At 37.8% G+C, this 16,142-nt stretch overlaps 1 protein-coding gene across 2 annotated transcripts; it reads right to left on the bottom strand.

Annotated features, from left to right (window-relative positions):
- Nucleotides 1-254: 254 nt before the first annotated feature.
- LOC109036883 (uncharacterized) lies at nucleotides 255-14,309 on the bottom strand. 2 transcript variants are annotated; one of them, XM_072299501.1, is made up of 5 exons: nucleotides 11,166-14,309; nucleotides 10,561-10,747; nucleotides 6,838-8,563; nucleotides 5,957-6,217; nucleotides 255-4,143 (listed from the first exon to the last, which is right to left on the bottom strand). In XM_072299501.1, exons 3-5 carry the CDS (start codon nucleotides 8,561-8,563, stop codon nucleotides 3,893-3,895), a joined length of 2,238 nt encoding a protein of 745 aa, XP_072155602.1. In that variant the 5' UTR covers nucleotides 10,561-10,747; nucleotides 11,166-14,309; the 3' UTR covers nucleotides 255-3,892. The 2 variants fall into 2 exon arrangements, with proteins under 2 accessions (XP_072155602.1, XP_072155601.1); XM_072299500.1 differs by lacking the exon at nucleotides 10,561-10,747 and having other exon boundaries at nucleotides 11,166-11,359; nucleotides 12,700-14,309.
- Nucleotides 14,310-16,142: the final 1,833 nt, after the last annotated feature.

The raw sequence follows: 16,142 nt of genomic DNA, 5'->3' as shown, positions 1-16,142 counted from the left end.
CTGTCTTAAATGGAATGCATCCCCCTGAAGTAGTGCGAATTAAATTAAATTATCGATTAGTTTTACAGAACAGGAACGCTGAAAATTAAGGGGTCCTTAGGAATCTCAGGGCTAGAGTTTCACATAGGTATGCGAGATGTTCAGCACTATTTTTTCCGTAAATGGAATGGTTTTGTTTAAAGAACGTCGGTAATTCGTGAGAAATCTTTATGGTCATGAATGGAATTAAAAAGGACTGAGAGAAACAAAAGCAATTGAAAAAGAGACGTAAAAAATATATTTAAAATGAAAAATTCAATGAATGGAAAAACACAGAATCATACCGCAAAATAAATGATCACATGAGAAAACAATTCAGGCGTTTTAAAAACTAAAAATGACAGAAAGTAACCAAGATCATGAACAAATTGGTATGGACTGCCTTAAATCTAACTAACAATAAGGTTCCAGGATCGACAAAGAATAAGCAAGCCCAATTTATCATTCGCTGTACATGAAAACCTTGGTTTCATGGTTTATTGCCTGAAAGACAGTACATTCGGTTGCTGCAAACTGAATCGGTGGGGAAGGAAATTTTCAAAGTCAAATGATCTGAGTTCATCCAAAAGAAACCAAGTCAAATTTATAAGAAACTCTCAGATATGAATGAATTCAAGCTCAATTATTACCGCACTTTTGTCTGCCAAAAATTCTGAGACCACAAAAATATTTAATCTCAAAACGTGGACTTGAAAGTTCATTTCTGAAATTGAGTCTGATGGAGGAATTGAACCTCAAACCTTTTTTTCTCGGGTTAATATTTTTGAGACTTGTTACCTTTCTGACAAATTCAACCCAAATGATTAGCAACGTGATTGGAACCTATCATGTGGTAGCGTCACTTCCGCCTCTTGCTAGCATTCTATCTTGTCATTTTTCGAATTGATTAAGACACTTAGTGAGATGCATACTTTCATTTCCTTCCTTCATTTACATTCAGGAAAAATTTTGTCCGTTTTCACTTGCCTTTACTGATCTACGTAAAATGAACGGAAATTTAATGTTCATAAAGCAGGTGAAGAAATAATCTTTTCCTCTACAGAAATGAAATTCAGACAGTGCTCATCTCTAAATGTGACAGGAGAAAGAGAAATGGAAAGTCAAAGAATCGTTAATAAAATTTAACATTGGCAAACCCACAGAAATGATGAGGTCAGTTTCAAAGCTACTGATGCAGGATAATGTTAGAATGCTTTTGATGGAACTTAATTCAATTCCTTTAGGCAGCGAAGTACTTACACCTTAAACATGCAGCAAGCATTAAAAAATAGACAATAAAAAAGAAATAAATGGATAAGTAAACAATTTTCATAGACTAAAAGGTAAAAAACTTAAAATAGAGGTAGACACATTGGAGTAATAAGCAAAAAAGATGAGAGGTATATGCCAACGTAAACGTAAGGAAATGAAGAATAAGGAAAAAAGGTGGGAAAAATTATAAACTATTAAATAATTCTGATAGGAAGTGTTAGTGTAATAAATGAAAAGCTATCAATTAGTTTTTGAGTATGTATCTACAATTAGTTGCAATGAAGAGTTACGCAAACTGGACTGTTACGTTATGAAGGGTCAAACTGAATCAAGGTGACCTTTCTGCAGGTATTGGCTGGGTAACTAACGAAGGTCACCCAGATGGAAAATTAACCCTAAGAAATAGAAAATATAATATTGACAAAGTTAACACTCTACTAAAGCAATTGACAAAACTTGAAATTTAACAAATGAACACTCAAATTAAACTATACCATATGCAGAAACTTGAAAACAACTGGTTACATTCAAGGTTTCAACATTTTAACTTAGTAACGAAACATAAATTCAACATAACAAACCAATTAAGCAGATGAATTTTCTAAATGACTTTGAAGGAACACCTAATTAATAATGTTTAAAGGATGCTGGCAAGGTAACAAAATACTGTAGCGCCTTAAAAGAGTTATAACCGTGACAATGGCGGGTAAACCAATGTCATCAGTGAAACAACAGATCATATAATTAAATAATTAGGAAGAGGTGCACAGGTCAAATTATAGAATCAGCCATCGAGTATCAGCTAATAAGTCATCAAGTAGCAGGAGACTTTCAATGCTCAGCTAATTTTACGTAACATTTGCAGAAAGATACGAACGCTAAAATTAACTGAATAAGAAGAAGCCAATAAAAATTTCCTACAGCTTGTTTAAGGAACGCCAAAATTAAATGAATAAGGAGAGAAGTCAATAAAATACTTTAAACAAATTAATTTTGCGCACCAAGGGTAAGCAGGAAACCGAAAATTCATCCTTAAGAACCAAGCAATGAAATCAATTAAAAAAAAAAATACAAAACGAGCAGTCCCCCCAATGAACAACCAAATCGCACTACTATTATAAAAGGATGCACAGTTTCTGGCACGGTAACGAGAGACTATTGCGAGGCTTTGCATTTTTAATACCATCACGAAAAATGCAAAACCAATGTTACCGATGAAACTGCACATTCTGACAGTGAAAATCATGGAAGGCACCAATTTGGAAATTTGAGTCATTGGCAAGGACCCACCCAATAATCGACAAAATTTACAAAACAATTAAGGAAGAATAGGAGTTTCATTAAACTTTTCAAAAGAACACAACATTATAATGAGGTACACAGCCAAAGTACTGAAGGTCATACAGACAATCAGACAAAGGAAATTCAGTCAGTCATTGTGTGAATTGAAAAGCTTGAATAAAATTTAAAAAACATCGAGAAAACATAAATACTTACTACAACTTAACGAATGAGCACAAACATTAAACATGATCAATAAGTGGAACGTTAAAGAGGTCTGGTTCCATCAAAATGTTGAACAATTCAATTCATTACATAAAGAATATTTATCATCAAGAAATTAATGAATAAGAGATTCGGCGAATGGTATGAAATAAATTGAAATACCGGTCTAGTAGTTACACCCGAGTTTACTGTGGATCCTCAAAAACTGATTAAGTTCAATCGGTACATGACATTGTAATTACTAACTGAATAGAAATCTCGGAGGTCACAGAGGCTGAGACATTATAATCCGGCATTACAAATTGACTCATTTATGGGCTGTGCTACTTGAAATGCTCATGTGTATTAGGAAAACATTTAAAAAAAAAAAAAAAAAAAAAAAAAAACTTAACAAAAGAGCACAAAAATTAAGCTTCATGAATGAACGCCGACTTACAGACTACTAGTTTGAACCTAGCTCTGAACAAGTAAACTATTTACGCATAAAAACAACATCAGGAGATACATGACGAGATCGATTGAGGAATAGCACAAAATGGGAAATTATTAAAGCAGAGTTGCAAAGCTGTTGAGGGCGTTTCAATTTCATTAGGTACTTTTTGAAATCAACCACTTGATCAAAGGCCTACTTTACAAAACACACTGGGCAGCAAAATAATGAAAGAGAAAAACATATGACTTCAGTTCTCTCCAATTAATTTCAAGTTAGTGGGCGAATTAAGTAATAGTAAATAACAATGTGATCCATAATACTCTTCGACAAATATCTGTCAATTAAATGCTGAATGTATCAGGAGCATAAGTTCAAATCATTCAAGATCAAAGCAAAACAAATCTTTGAACAGTACTACTTATGCGATCCTACAATTTTTCATAAAAAAAAGATGATTACTCTAAATCACATGGCAAACTTACTAATTACTTGTGGTGTGAAATATCGCGCCGATAACGAGATAAAGTTAATTTTAGTTTTAACAAAAAATAAACTTACAGAATTGACATTTTAAGGAAATTTTTGAGGCCATAAGAAAAAATGACATCTTGTGAAAGTAAAGGTTCCTGTTTACCAGAAAGCAGCTTGAAGACATGATTCCGTTTACTTAATGCCAAAATATTTTGTTTTGACAGTTTCGTTCATTTTCTCCTTGAACTCTTCATACGTGCATTCAAATACAGGCAAAGTGAGTCTCAGGGCACAAGAGGAGGCCGTAGGATAAGGTCTATCACCTGCATTCACAGCATGTGTAAATGCAACCGTAAGTTTCTTCTCAAATCCTCCCAGAGGCTCAGCTGCATGCCCAGTTAAGAGGATTAGAAAGTCCTCTATGGAAGCGTCAAGTAACCCAGCTGCAACAGAAGAACATATTAATATGTGTTGTTATAATTTATCAAAGAGTGTTGAATCAGACATAAGGGTGTAATACCTCTAGTCCATGCAAACCGACCGATCAAATTCTTAGACACACTTAAGAAGAGGCCCTTTTCCTGTAAATCTAAAATGACAAGATCTGATGCCTTAGAGGGAATGTCAGTCTTGGACCATGCTCATCGGCGAATTGATCCTATTTTTACCACACCATGGAGATCCCTACGGGAGATTCCCTTATTAACTCAAACTTCTTGCAACCTGACAGGGAAAAATCGCCTAACAGTCCTTTTAACATTTGCATAATTTGTATTCAATTTTGCAGATTCGGATTCAGCACGCAAAATCAATGTAAAATATTTAAAATTATGGGCAACTACATAAGTGAGTTACCTACTATTGCACAAGGCCCACGAATGTCATCAGTGTTTAAAGAAAAATTTCCTCCACATCTTATTCCACAATCCTTTTCCTTTACTTTTGCGAAAATTTTCCTCCACATCTTATTCCACAGATCATTTTCCTTCACTTTTGCGAAAACTTTAAGAAACTTACAGGAAGCTTTCACTAAGGGCATCAGAACTGCGGAGTTGTAACATGAAGCATAAGAAGAATTTTGCAGATTCTTTCTTCACTTTAAGTTAAGCCGAATGTGCATTTTATGAGTGATAAAGAATTTTACCCTTTAGTGGAAGTCCTAATCACTGAGTCAAAGTTTGAGCTCTGTCAACAGTCCAAAAATGGCTCCGCTGGTAATCATTCTGGAGTTTAATCAGGACCAAAGAATTTATGGTTTGAGGGCGAACTTTTCAGACTGTTTACAGTTGCAAACACTTCACAAGGACTTGCCACCCTACTTCTAATTAAATTTGAGTACACCTTTTCAACATTGGCATGGCGTGTTCTGCGATATATCGATTGGTTTGGCATCTCTACTTACGGAAAAGGATCAATAAAAACAGGGTGTTCGCAGAAAATGCTGTAATAATCGATTCTTCAACTAGCTTCAAATGAGGAAATATTGGTTATCAATCATTCAGGTCCTCCCTCCCCAAGAATAAGTAAATGGACCTACTTGGAGGCAGTAAGGCGGACACTTGAGTCCTGCGGTCAATATATTTACATGGAAAGAAATTACTACAGGACTCAAGTTCGATTGCCTGCCACATAAAGCTACCTATAAATTAGACAGGGGAAAGAAAAAGAAAAATGAGATTGTTACTTTTAAGGGATCAGCTCTTGGTAGAATTTTACAAAACTGAACAACACTTCTCCTCTGGTAAAAGAATAACCTCCTCTCCTTTTCATCTCTGACTGTAGTCTTGTGGGTGCTGCCATATTACACGTGCTGATGCTCAAGTATTGACCATCTCGCCGTTCGACTAGGTAACGAACAAAATGGTAACTAGCTGTAGGCAATCAAAATAGACTTTTGTCATGTCACCTGCATTCTTTGCTGCCTTCAGAAATACATCACTGACTTCTTGCTGTCTTCTTCTGCTGTCTCTTCAATTATTCTGTTTCTTGGAACATTGTTAATGAAGGGTGACAGTTTTAATTTTTTAAATTTCCGAACACTCAAATTTTGGAGAGATCGAGGTTCACATCATTATCCATAGACTTTCACCCTGTACAATTTCTGCTGAGCAGGTTTATGCATTGCATAAACCTGATGAAAAGATTGTGAGAAATACATTCTATGATGGCATATCATGAATTACACTGAAGCAGGAATAGTATGAGAGGAACCCTCTTGCAAAATACTGGTCAGAAGCATACATGTGAAATACACACCTTCCAAATCGTCCAAGTAGTACAACAAGTGAGTCGCCATCTGTTCTTCCTTGCGTCTCAGCTCTGCGTCCGTGCTGAATTTCAAATCCAGCATTCTTTTAATATTTGCAGCTGTTAATACAGATGCTGGCTTGACAAAGGCTGCTCTCATCACGGCTGGATGCTTTCTTATGTATTCAAGGACATTAAGGGTCTTCAGTCCTCTACAAAACTGTTCAAAAGCGGGCTGTAGCCTTATATTTAGGCAGTAATCCATCAACTCTGAAATAATGAATAAATGAAAATTGTGTATCAGCTTTGCAAGTATAAATTAGAAGTATAGAGGCAAACATAATTTCATTCAAGACTTCTCCTCTCTTTTTCTTTCAAATGTCTTTCATTCACTAAATATACTAAGAACTGAACTTAATGAGAGCTTCTTTACTTAAATTTATTAAACCTAACAATTCCATAACAATCAGGGTATGTGAATGTAGAATGCTGGCATATTATGGTTTGTGAAAGACTATTGAGTGGCACATTATCAATACTTCATAAAACGTAACTTTCCTTCTTCTAGTTTCTCTTATGTATCTAAAGGACCAACGTCTCATGTTGACAATTAATATACAACATCTTAACATACCAATAAGTGAGCTGGCCTAGGTAAAATAATTCATCAAAAGATTCTATATCGGCATATCTCAGAGGGGGGATGGGGGCGAATAAAACGCGGGACTCAAATATCTAAAACTTGATTCCACTAATATATCTTTCGTCAAAGGATGAGCTGTTATCTTATTCTTTAATAATAGGTGATCATTGTTAATTGATAAAAGCAGTTAAGAGAAAGGATGCAATGTGTTAGTATTGAGAAAATTAAATTGCTTCGTGAAAGTTACCATTAATAATGCCTTGTTTACGCCTAAAATTGTCCACAGAGGTGACTCCTATCATTGTGAGCAACAATGAATTAGTGACGGCGTATTCCAGTTCCCTTATATTCTTGGTGTTGGTGATAGTTTCAATCTCCTTCCGGATGTCTTCATCCATGATTTTGGAGATATCAACTGGTCTGTCATATTCTCCGCTAACAATCATGTCATAAAGCTCTGGCGACAAAAATTGAGGAGATGGACCATTGTGCGCAGTAGATAGTGCCATTATCATCCCTCCTAGTTTGTAGTCTTCTAAACGTAGAGAATCTGCATCTAACGCTAGACTGCGAGACAGCTCTTCTCCTTCGAACATACGACTCAATTTAATCTCCTGCAGCGCTAATCGGAAAAATTCGTTCCTTAAACCCCCTGTATCAATTCCAATTTCGTCCATATTCCATTGGTCCACGAATTTAATAAATAAAGCCTTTTTTGGATCGAAGAGTGGGCTGTTGAGTCCAATATGGGCAGACCGAAAAACATTGGATCTAGAGATGTACAGCGGTCTCTGCTGTTCGCTGATTATTTGACGGCCCAAATCCTTAATAATCTCTTTCACCGTTAGCTCTTGAATATCCTGAAAGGCAGCAGGAGTTAGCACTGCAAGGGGTTCAGTTTCGGTTCCTAACTCTATTTCTAAATCAGCTTCCGTTCCAGTTACTTCGCACCATTCTATATCATCGAAACCATCAAGAGGAATGTAATTTCCATCTACATCTGACACCACAACTTCAACCATTGATGAACTTGCTGGGGCTGCACTCTGGATATTTGATGGACGATCAGATGGAGTAGCATGTACATTGCTGCTGCAAGAAGCAGCTGTTGATTCAGTCATGTTGTTGCTTTCATTGGCAGGGGGGACACAGCTATCTTCTGGCGATTCCCTGGCTTCTTCCTCATTAGGAGTGTCAAAGTCTTTTAAATCATAAAAGAGGTAACCGTTGAAAATTACAAACTTTTGTTTGGGTTTAAATTTATTAAGAATATCCATTACATTTGAAATATCGATGGCGAGATCCTCTGTCGGCCGCAAAAAAACCTTTTTTTGGTGAAAGATTTGAGAAGCCTTTTTACTCGTTAAGGAGCTACCCTCTTGAAGTTGAGGGCTAATCAAATCTCCACCTTCCTTTATTAATAATTCAAAGTCAATATGATCCAGTAAAGGTTTAAATTCAAACTTCAGAAAGGACTTCAGACCATCAGCTGTATACACGCTGGAGGCGGTAACTGAATTTTTTACCAGCTGCAGTTTACTCAAGACACTAATATCATTTTTATTTGGAGCACCTAGGTCAGCAGCGAAAGGAATGAGTACTACCTGCTTCCCTAGAGTGCATGTGTTGGCAACGATTTTATGTTTTTTCGAAGGTGGTTGTGCAGGACTCGATGTTGACGGTGTCCCATAAGGAGCAAATGCAGCTCTAAGGCTACTGGGCACAGTGAGATGCCCACCTCGTTTGAATAAATTTTTACACTCCTGATGAGACAGGGAGGGCCTCTTTGGAGTGCTCGCCACAGCAGGTGGCACTGGTGGATTGACAGCAACAGGTGGTACTGGAGGATTTGCAACAGGTGACACTGGCTGTTCAAAATCACTTTCATCGCTGCTTGCATCTAAAGATCTCATGAATTTTTGAAGCTTCAACTTTAGCTTTTCTTTGTTTGACGTGAGAGACATCTTTGGCATCTGAAACAAAAGAGGATTGAAAATTGCAAAATATTGTCAGATTCAGACAAGTAACTCTAGAGAGCTTTGCTAGTGACAAAGGCTTGGCTTCATTGATGCTACTTAGGAGAGAATATTAATTATATGTTTGAGGCTAGGCTTTAAAAGCCTGAGGAGTCCAGAATAACATTGAGAACTAGAGCGAAGTAAGTGCATCGTTTTCCATGTTAATGTCACATCCATTGTAGGTGAGTAATCTTTTTTTGTTGGTACCGTAAACTAATGATAAAAAAATTAGGTATAGGATTATCTTGCATTCCAAAGGTAACGAGAGGAAAAATTTGAAATTTAAAGAATAAAGTGACTAATAGAGGGGGAGGGAAAATGACATCGATATGACTCGATATTAGGTCAAAGCTGTTGGTCTGGTATGGCCTTGAGTAGAAAAAGGCAGACAATCGGTTGCCCAATCAGGTTTTAGATCTGATTCTTCCCGAGACGTGACAGAGAGGGTTCTTTTATCAATTGAGCATAATAAAATGTAAAATTTGAAAGAGCTCACCTACAAAGGGTGTCCCAAAAGTACTGCGCAGTTCTCTGTTTTGAGAAATCGGTAAGAGCTATCGACAGGCAATTTGAACAGGCCTCTAAATTGAATCCTCAGCTTGAAAACAAGACCAAGTTCAGGTCCCTAACTTAAAAATTGCCACAATTATATCACTTTAACGTTGACATGTAAAAGTTGACCCTGTCGTTTTTCTGGCACCTTTTTTTTCGTAAGAAAGAAAACGAGAGAAGCTGAAAAAGAAGAAGCCTCGTTTATTGAAAAAAGTTAACAATAAAGCTTACTGAAATTTGGAGAGTTAATGCTCTTCCCCGATGAGTCAACATCATTGACCTTTTCAAAGTATTTGCCTTCATTTTCGACACAAAGTTCCAGTCGTTCTCTCCACTTGACAAGAAATATTTTTCAACTTCTTCTTGCGGGATGGATTTAAAGTAAGTTTGAACAGCAGACTTAATTTCTTTGATTGAATTAAATCTTTTGCCTCTTAAATTTTTCTTAAGTTCTGGAAACAGCCGAAAATTTCTCTCGCTGAAGAACCGCGCCGAAAATAATAACGAATAAAATGATGTTGCTCTTTCTTTAAGTCCGAACTCATCGTGAATGAGAGAAATGCCCGCGCGTCTCCAAACTTGCGCGACAGCTTGCGTGTAGGTACGTGAGATTCTGTCGGCGGTTACCATGGGAACGTTTCTCGACCTTCACACTGTTGCCGCTTGCATTCTCTTTATTGCCAGCTTGATTGTTCCATTGCATTTGTTTATCCGGAAAGAGTTTGCTCTGTTGCATTATGCGCTTTAAGATTTTTTACTAAAAAAAGGTGCCGGAAAAGCGACAGGGTCAACTTTTGCACGTCAACTTTGAAGTCAATTTTTAAGTTAAAGACCTGAACTTGGTCTTGTTTTCATTCAATTTAGAAGCCTGTTTAAACCGCATGTCGATAGCTCTTATCGTCTTCTCAAAAAATAGAAAAGTGCAGTACTTATGGGACACCCGGTGTATGTAAATTAAACGTCAAGTTTTGTGCGTTTTGCGCTAATACTTAATGTAACAATGCAAAAATCTTATTCTGAGGTCATGGCTACATTTCCCCATGGTTCACAGTATTTATTAAGAACCAAATGCCCTGTTCTTTCTCCTGATATTTTCTGCAGTTGCAGGGGAATGGATAGGGCAGAATTTAGCCATGAAACATTTCACACAGTCAAAACCTAATATGTTCAACAGTCCTTACGGTAAAGTGTCAAATTCCTTGCTTTTCAGATGTTTCTCCCTACGTTCCAATATTTTTCATGGTTTTCCACTGCTAAGTTGGATTCCCTGTGCTTTCGGAGGCTAGAAACACTGGCTTTGTCACCTCCCTCTCCCTTGAGATTAAAATAGAAAAGCCTATCCAATCAGATGGAACGTTGAGTTTGAAGAGTTAATTTTTTTATCAAACAAAGCATATCACCTGGACCCAAGAAGTCAGCTATTCGAACTGATACTAAGCATCTATGGCAATGTGTACAACGACAGTTGCTTGTTGGGTTAGTACCTTGCCTGAAGTTAAATACAAATTTTCCGGTCTACAAGGCTTACTGACACAACATGCGGAGTTGCAAACTCTTCTCAATTGCGATGTCGCAGAAAGAAAATTTCTGTTAAGAAAATAAAAAGAGCAGTTATTACTACCCTAAAGCTGAAGAAGATTTTTGTCACCTGATTTTCAGTCAACAACATAATCATTCACTAGGAATCTTTACAATAGGAGACATGAGCTTGACATATGGGTTCAGGTGGAAAATCAATTCGATACCGATTTTCTACTTAAACAACAATCTTTAGTCACGACTCGAGAGAATAATTTAGATGCTCATTAAGTACATCATATGTTGGAACAGAGTTCGTGACACATATATATTAAGATTTCTGAGTTCTTAGGAGAAAATTGTACGTGTCCCAGCCGAAACAAAAGGCAGTTCCACCCATTGGGCAGAGTTTCTAATATTTGAACGAGACTCTTCATGTTTCAAAAAAAGTTTGTAAATAAAGAAAAAAATAAATACCAATAAATACCTGGTCATGTATAAAAAAACGTCGGCAAATAGATTGAGTCGACCCACTATTTCATCTGAATGACGTAACACAAGGTTAACTTCTCAAGTTGATGAACGTTCAGTGCACGGTACTACTATTAACTCTGCCAATATGTGTGATTGAAATGCTACTTCCACATAAGCACACAAGTAACCTCTATCAGCTAGTGAGACCTGTGGGGAAAGAAAAAAATTAATACATGGCTTATTAAGATAAGTTGAAAGTCGCTAGAATCAGTGACACTATATTATGCTTACACTTGGAATCTTCTAAAATTTCTTGTCCAAAAGACTTGGTACCCGACCCAAAGTGGCTGGCAAAATTTCACTCTATCATTCCGTGACTGTTCTCTGACTATCTTACAATTTAGGAAAACCAACAGAATTGGTGAGCACCAATGAGAAATTTAGCGCCACTAACCCAAATGAAAGCCATGCAGCTCCTAAAAGAGAGTTTCTGCAAATGAACACATCCTGGCATTAGAGCATTAAACAGAGAAACTAAACTTGTTTGGGTGCCTGGTCATAAAGCCATTGACAGCCATGAATTGGCCGATCAACAAACCAAGATGACAATAGGTAAACCTTTAAGACCACCACCAATGAGAAAATCCATTCAATGTCAAGACTTCAGTTTGAAATGAAACTGGTGCGAGACGGCTTTGAATGTAAGGTTTTGTATCGGGAAAGGGCTCATCTAAATTATAGATGCGTTGTCAAAGTAAGTTGTTTGGGACTGCGCGTTAGGAAACGGAATTGTCTGATTCCGAACAGTTGGCATTGTTGAACTTTGTTAGAATTACCCGATGTATTGTGTGTTTACATGTGACTGCCTAACGTTTCAACCAAATGCTCAACGATCTCAGGAGGTCGATGGGACTGTTAGGAAACAGAAGAACCAAAGGAATCGGACAAGTTTACTTCGACAATGCATCAACGCTATTGACTGGTTCACCACAGCGCAATGACAGAATTTCAGCTGCGGCGTAGTTTGATAGAAGTTAAGCAATTTCTAAAGCCAGTAGTGGCTGTAGAGGCATTACAGCGAAGTGGCCTACCAGTCCCAGGATTACCGACAAGACATCTGATGTTGACTTCAGAAATATTGAGATCATGCAGAGGAAGGGGTTCTGAAAATATTCTCTGGCAGACAAAACTAATCGTCAGAAATGACATTACCACCTAGGCAGCAAATTGTACCAGGATGAGCTGCTAGACTCTTTGGTTACCTGCTGATCACCTAGTTCGACAATCATTTAACGTTACTTCTGAATTTGACTTTATCACCGCTAAACCGTAGAATAAGTAGAGTAGGTCAGTCTTGACGTTAGTCTCTTTATTCTATGGCTAAGCTGGCTTAGCTGGCCGTCCACGACCATGCCTTTCGGTCAGGCACATGGACTGCAGCCTGATGGTTGAAATTTTGTGTTTGTCATCCAGTCAAGACAAGATTAAGGAGAATTGAATTCTTTGATTGGTCATAAATGATGAGAAAAAGGATGGTGGAAACTTACCTTCGATATACCAGCAAAGCAGACTACTTCATATGCTACTTCATCATTCGTCGCAGACCACGCGCCTTGGGAATTCAAAACAAAACAAAACAACGGTCACCTGATCAACATGTGAAATAGCCCGCCAATTTTACGAAGCGCTTGGCGCATGCGCGGATTGTAACCTCTGATTCGTCTCCCCACTCGGAGGGCAATCCGCGAAAATTCAAAAAAGCGGAAATAATAAATAATGCGCGTAACTCGATTAGAAAACTGTGTAGATCTGACATGGTAAACTAAACTACATGTGCGTGAAACCACTAACATTCTCTACCAAGAGTTAACCGTTCCGAACTTATGTAGACATCTGTTAACACATGCAATAGGGATGTCGATTTTGCAAAAGATAAAGTGGTAGCAATTCACTTCGCAGGCAGTCGTATGAATTTTTTGGGGTGAAATCCGATTTTTTATTTCTCAACACTGATTCCTACCGCTTACGCCCCAAGAACTCAAAAAACACTATTATTGACGATAATTTCCTTTCTAAATTATAATCGGGATACTTTTAATTTTACAGGAAAAGTACGGTAAAAAGTCTTACAGTTTCATAGGGATTTAATTCATACCGGGAGGGGGGGGGGGGGGATTGCACCGTGAACGTAAATACAACCTCCAAAGTGAAACAGGAGACAGACCACTGAATATTTATTTATGCTTTATTTTTATATAAATTGTGGGTTGGATTGCGTAAAGTGCTTGCAGGTCCTCTGAGGCTACCCTGGTCGAGAGGCGATAATATACTGTCGCCTTTCTTATCATTTCATTGCCGTACTTATTATTCTGTTGCTTTTGAAGAGGCAGCGTGGAGATGCATGAATTCCCATGAGAAAATTGCCGAATGGAATGGGAGTAGACTGGGAGTAATGCCGCAATCACACGCTGAATGTGGCTTGAATGTGGAAGTCATAGGCCCGATGCCTGAATTTTGCGCACGGTTTTTTTGCAAAGATTCTCAGCGACCATCGGACAATGTCGGATTTGTCTGAACTATTCGAATAGCTCTGATACACATTTGGATGAAAATAACTCGAATTAGTGAAATTTCAGCTGTTGAGCGCTAACTGTTGACTGCCACATTCAGCTGACAAATTCAGCGTGTGATTGCGGCGAAAAAGGTTTTGGTGAGATGGAAGACTCTTTTACACAAGTAATTGGGCGAAAATTTGAAATAGGGAACATTCTTGTCCCTGGTATTTTATTTGCACATAAATATGTTCTACTCCTATTTTTTTATTTATTTTTTTTTTTTGCCTTAATATGAAAAATAAGCTTTTTTTCTAAAAAGTAACATAAAATAAATGCCGAATATCAATGGTGTTTTACACTTTTCTACCCTTTGAGTATAGTATCAAACTCACGACAGTCACACGTACCTACACCATGGCTCCTAGTCTGCAATGATGCAACTTGAAGAGAAAAACGTTATTCGAAAACTTACTCATCATTAAATATTTACAAAAGTTTCTCCCTTGTAAGACAATAAATAGAATATAAAAAATCCCCATTAAAATTCGTTCACAAGCGCCAGGGACATTCGAAAAAGTTTACTCACGACCGTCGCAAATAGCTGAAGTTTGAATTGGGAAAACTGAGAAAAAAAATCAAAAACAATTGGGCCCATGTAGGTACGTTATAAGATCCCAAAAACCGTCCAGCGAATTGAGAAAATACAACCTCCAAGGGAAATGATGAAATTGATTTTAGACTTCTTTCACTTTGAAATATCCCCTATTCAACATTTTCGCCCACTTATTGGGTATGCACGTTGCTTCACGCGGATACCACAAAAAAAAAAAAAAAAAAAAAATTAACACGCGAATTCCCAATAGCGTAAATCCAACTAATGGATGAAAAATAATTAAGTAAGCAAGACCCTGAAGTAGGCATGTCTCAGACTTCCATGACAAGGTAGAGCAAGCTAGGTACCATGCCTTGATGTGTGAAATCTCTCGATTCATTAATATTCCTTTAGGTATGTTTGCTAAGTAGTTGCCCATGTTTGAATGAATATGTTTTGGTTTTTTTTTTTATCCATCCGGTTATTTGTATTCAAATGACGGACTCGACTGGGCACTAAATCCCTGAAAAAACTCTCATTTCCCCAGAATAAAAGCTAACGCACCTATTCCGCAATGGAGATCTTGTATGTGTGAGGGATTTGCGATTTGACTACTGATTCTTCTGTAAAAGTTCGCGAAAAACACAATGGTGTCACGTACTGGTTTTCTCGGAAATCAACTCCCAAGCTCAAAAAAAGCTCTCAAGTTGAGGCAAAAATAGAGGGGATATCCCACGCTATCCTGATAGTCCACCTCTACATCAAGACAAACTCTCCATGCAAATAAGGAGCAAATACATTAGCAGGGTTGCCGTGTTTTCAGTTTTGGAGTCCCCAAATAAAGTGGCAGCCCTGCCACTGTATTTGACCCCTATCTTTGCATGGAGAATTGGAGAGTTTGTCTTGATGTAGAGGTGGACTCCCAGGATAGGGTGGGATATCGCCTCCATTTTGGCCTCAACTAGAAAGCGTTTTTTGAGCTTGGGAGTTGATTTCAGAGAAAACCACTGGCACCATCGTGTTTCTCGCGAACTTTTACACCAAAATTAACAGCCAAATCGCAAATTCCTCACACATGCACATGCAACATCTCCATTACGACCGGCCGGCTGTTTCCGGTTCTTCACGACGAGCAGCACTGTCACTACGGCAGCTTTAATACCACCTTCTATGCTATAATGTGAAAAGCAACCAAAATCAATTTTTGAGAGTCACGATCGCGCGTTTTAATTTTCATCAAGTCACGGTCATAAGCAGCTCGATTAAATTGAAAAGCAATCAATGTAATTTGAAGTATTAGGAAAGAAAAACCAGGAGCCAAATTGACAATGATAGTGGACTAATTATGTTGGCAGCGCTGCTCGTCGCGAAAAACCAGGAGGCAGGACTCAATAGGGATAGAGTCCCTTTATAACACAGAGTTAAGACAACTCGATTATCAGCTGACTGGCAGCCGGCCTTGGCTGGCCATGGAGGCCGAAACGAGTGCACTCAAACGAACGATATTGAGGGATAAGGATAAGGAATCCTCCGATGTCTGTCATCCAAAAACAACAACATCAACAAAACGGATTAAAACCTTAAAATTAGATTGATTAGTGGATAATTTCTTAATCTATTTTCATTTTGGTGCGATTAAAATAACAATTCACTCTTGATAAACCACAATTTAGTTATATTTTCATTACTTTTGTTCACATTCGAGGTGCCGCCATCTTGGTGCACTCGTTTCGGCCTCCATGAGCGAGAACCAATCAGAATTGGATTTTTTTTAGGCCTCTTTCAGCCCTCTGCTGGTCAGCTGATAATCGAGTTGTCTTAACTCTGTGTTATAAAGGGGTAT

The sequence above is a fragment of the Bemisia tabaci genome, chromosome 4 (assembly GCF_918797505.1).
Source record: "Bemisia tabaci chromosome 4, PGI_BMITA_v3".
NCBI lineage: Eukaryota > Metazoa > Arthropoda > Insecta > Hemiptera > Aleyrodidae > Bemisia > Bemisia tabaci.
The sequence above is the reverse complement of the archived record's forward strand: the minus strand, read 5'-3'. Positions and strand labels throughout refer to the sequence as shown.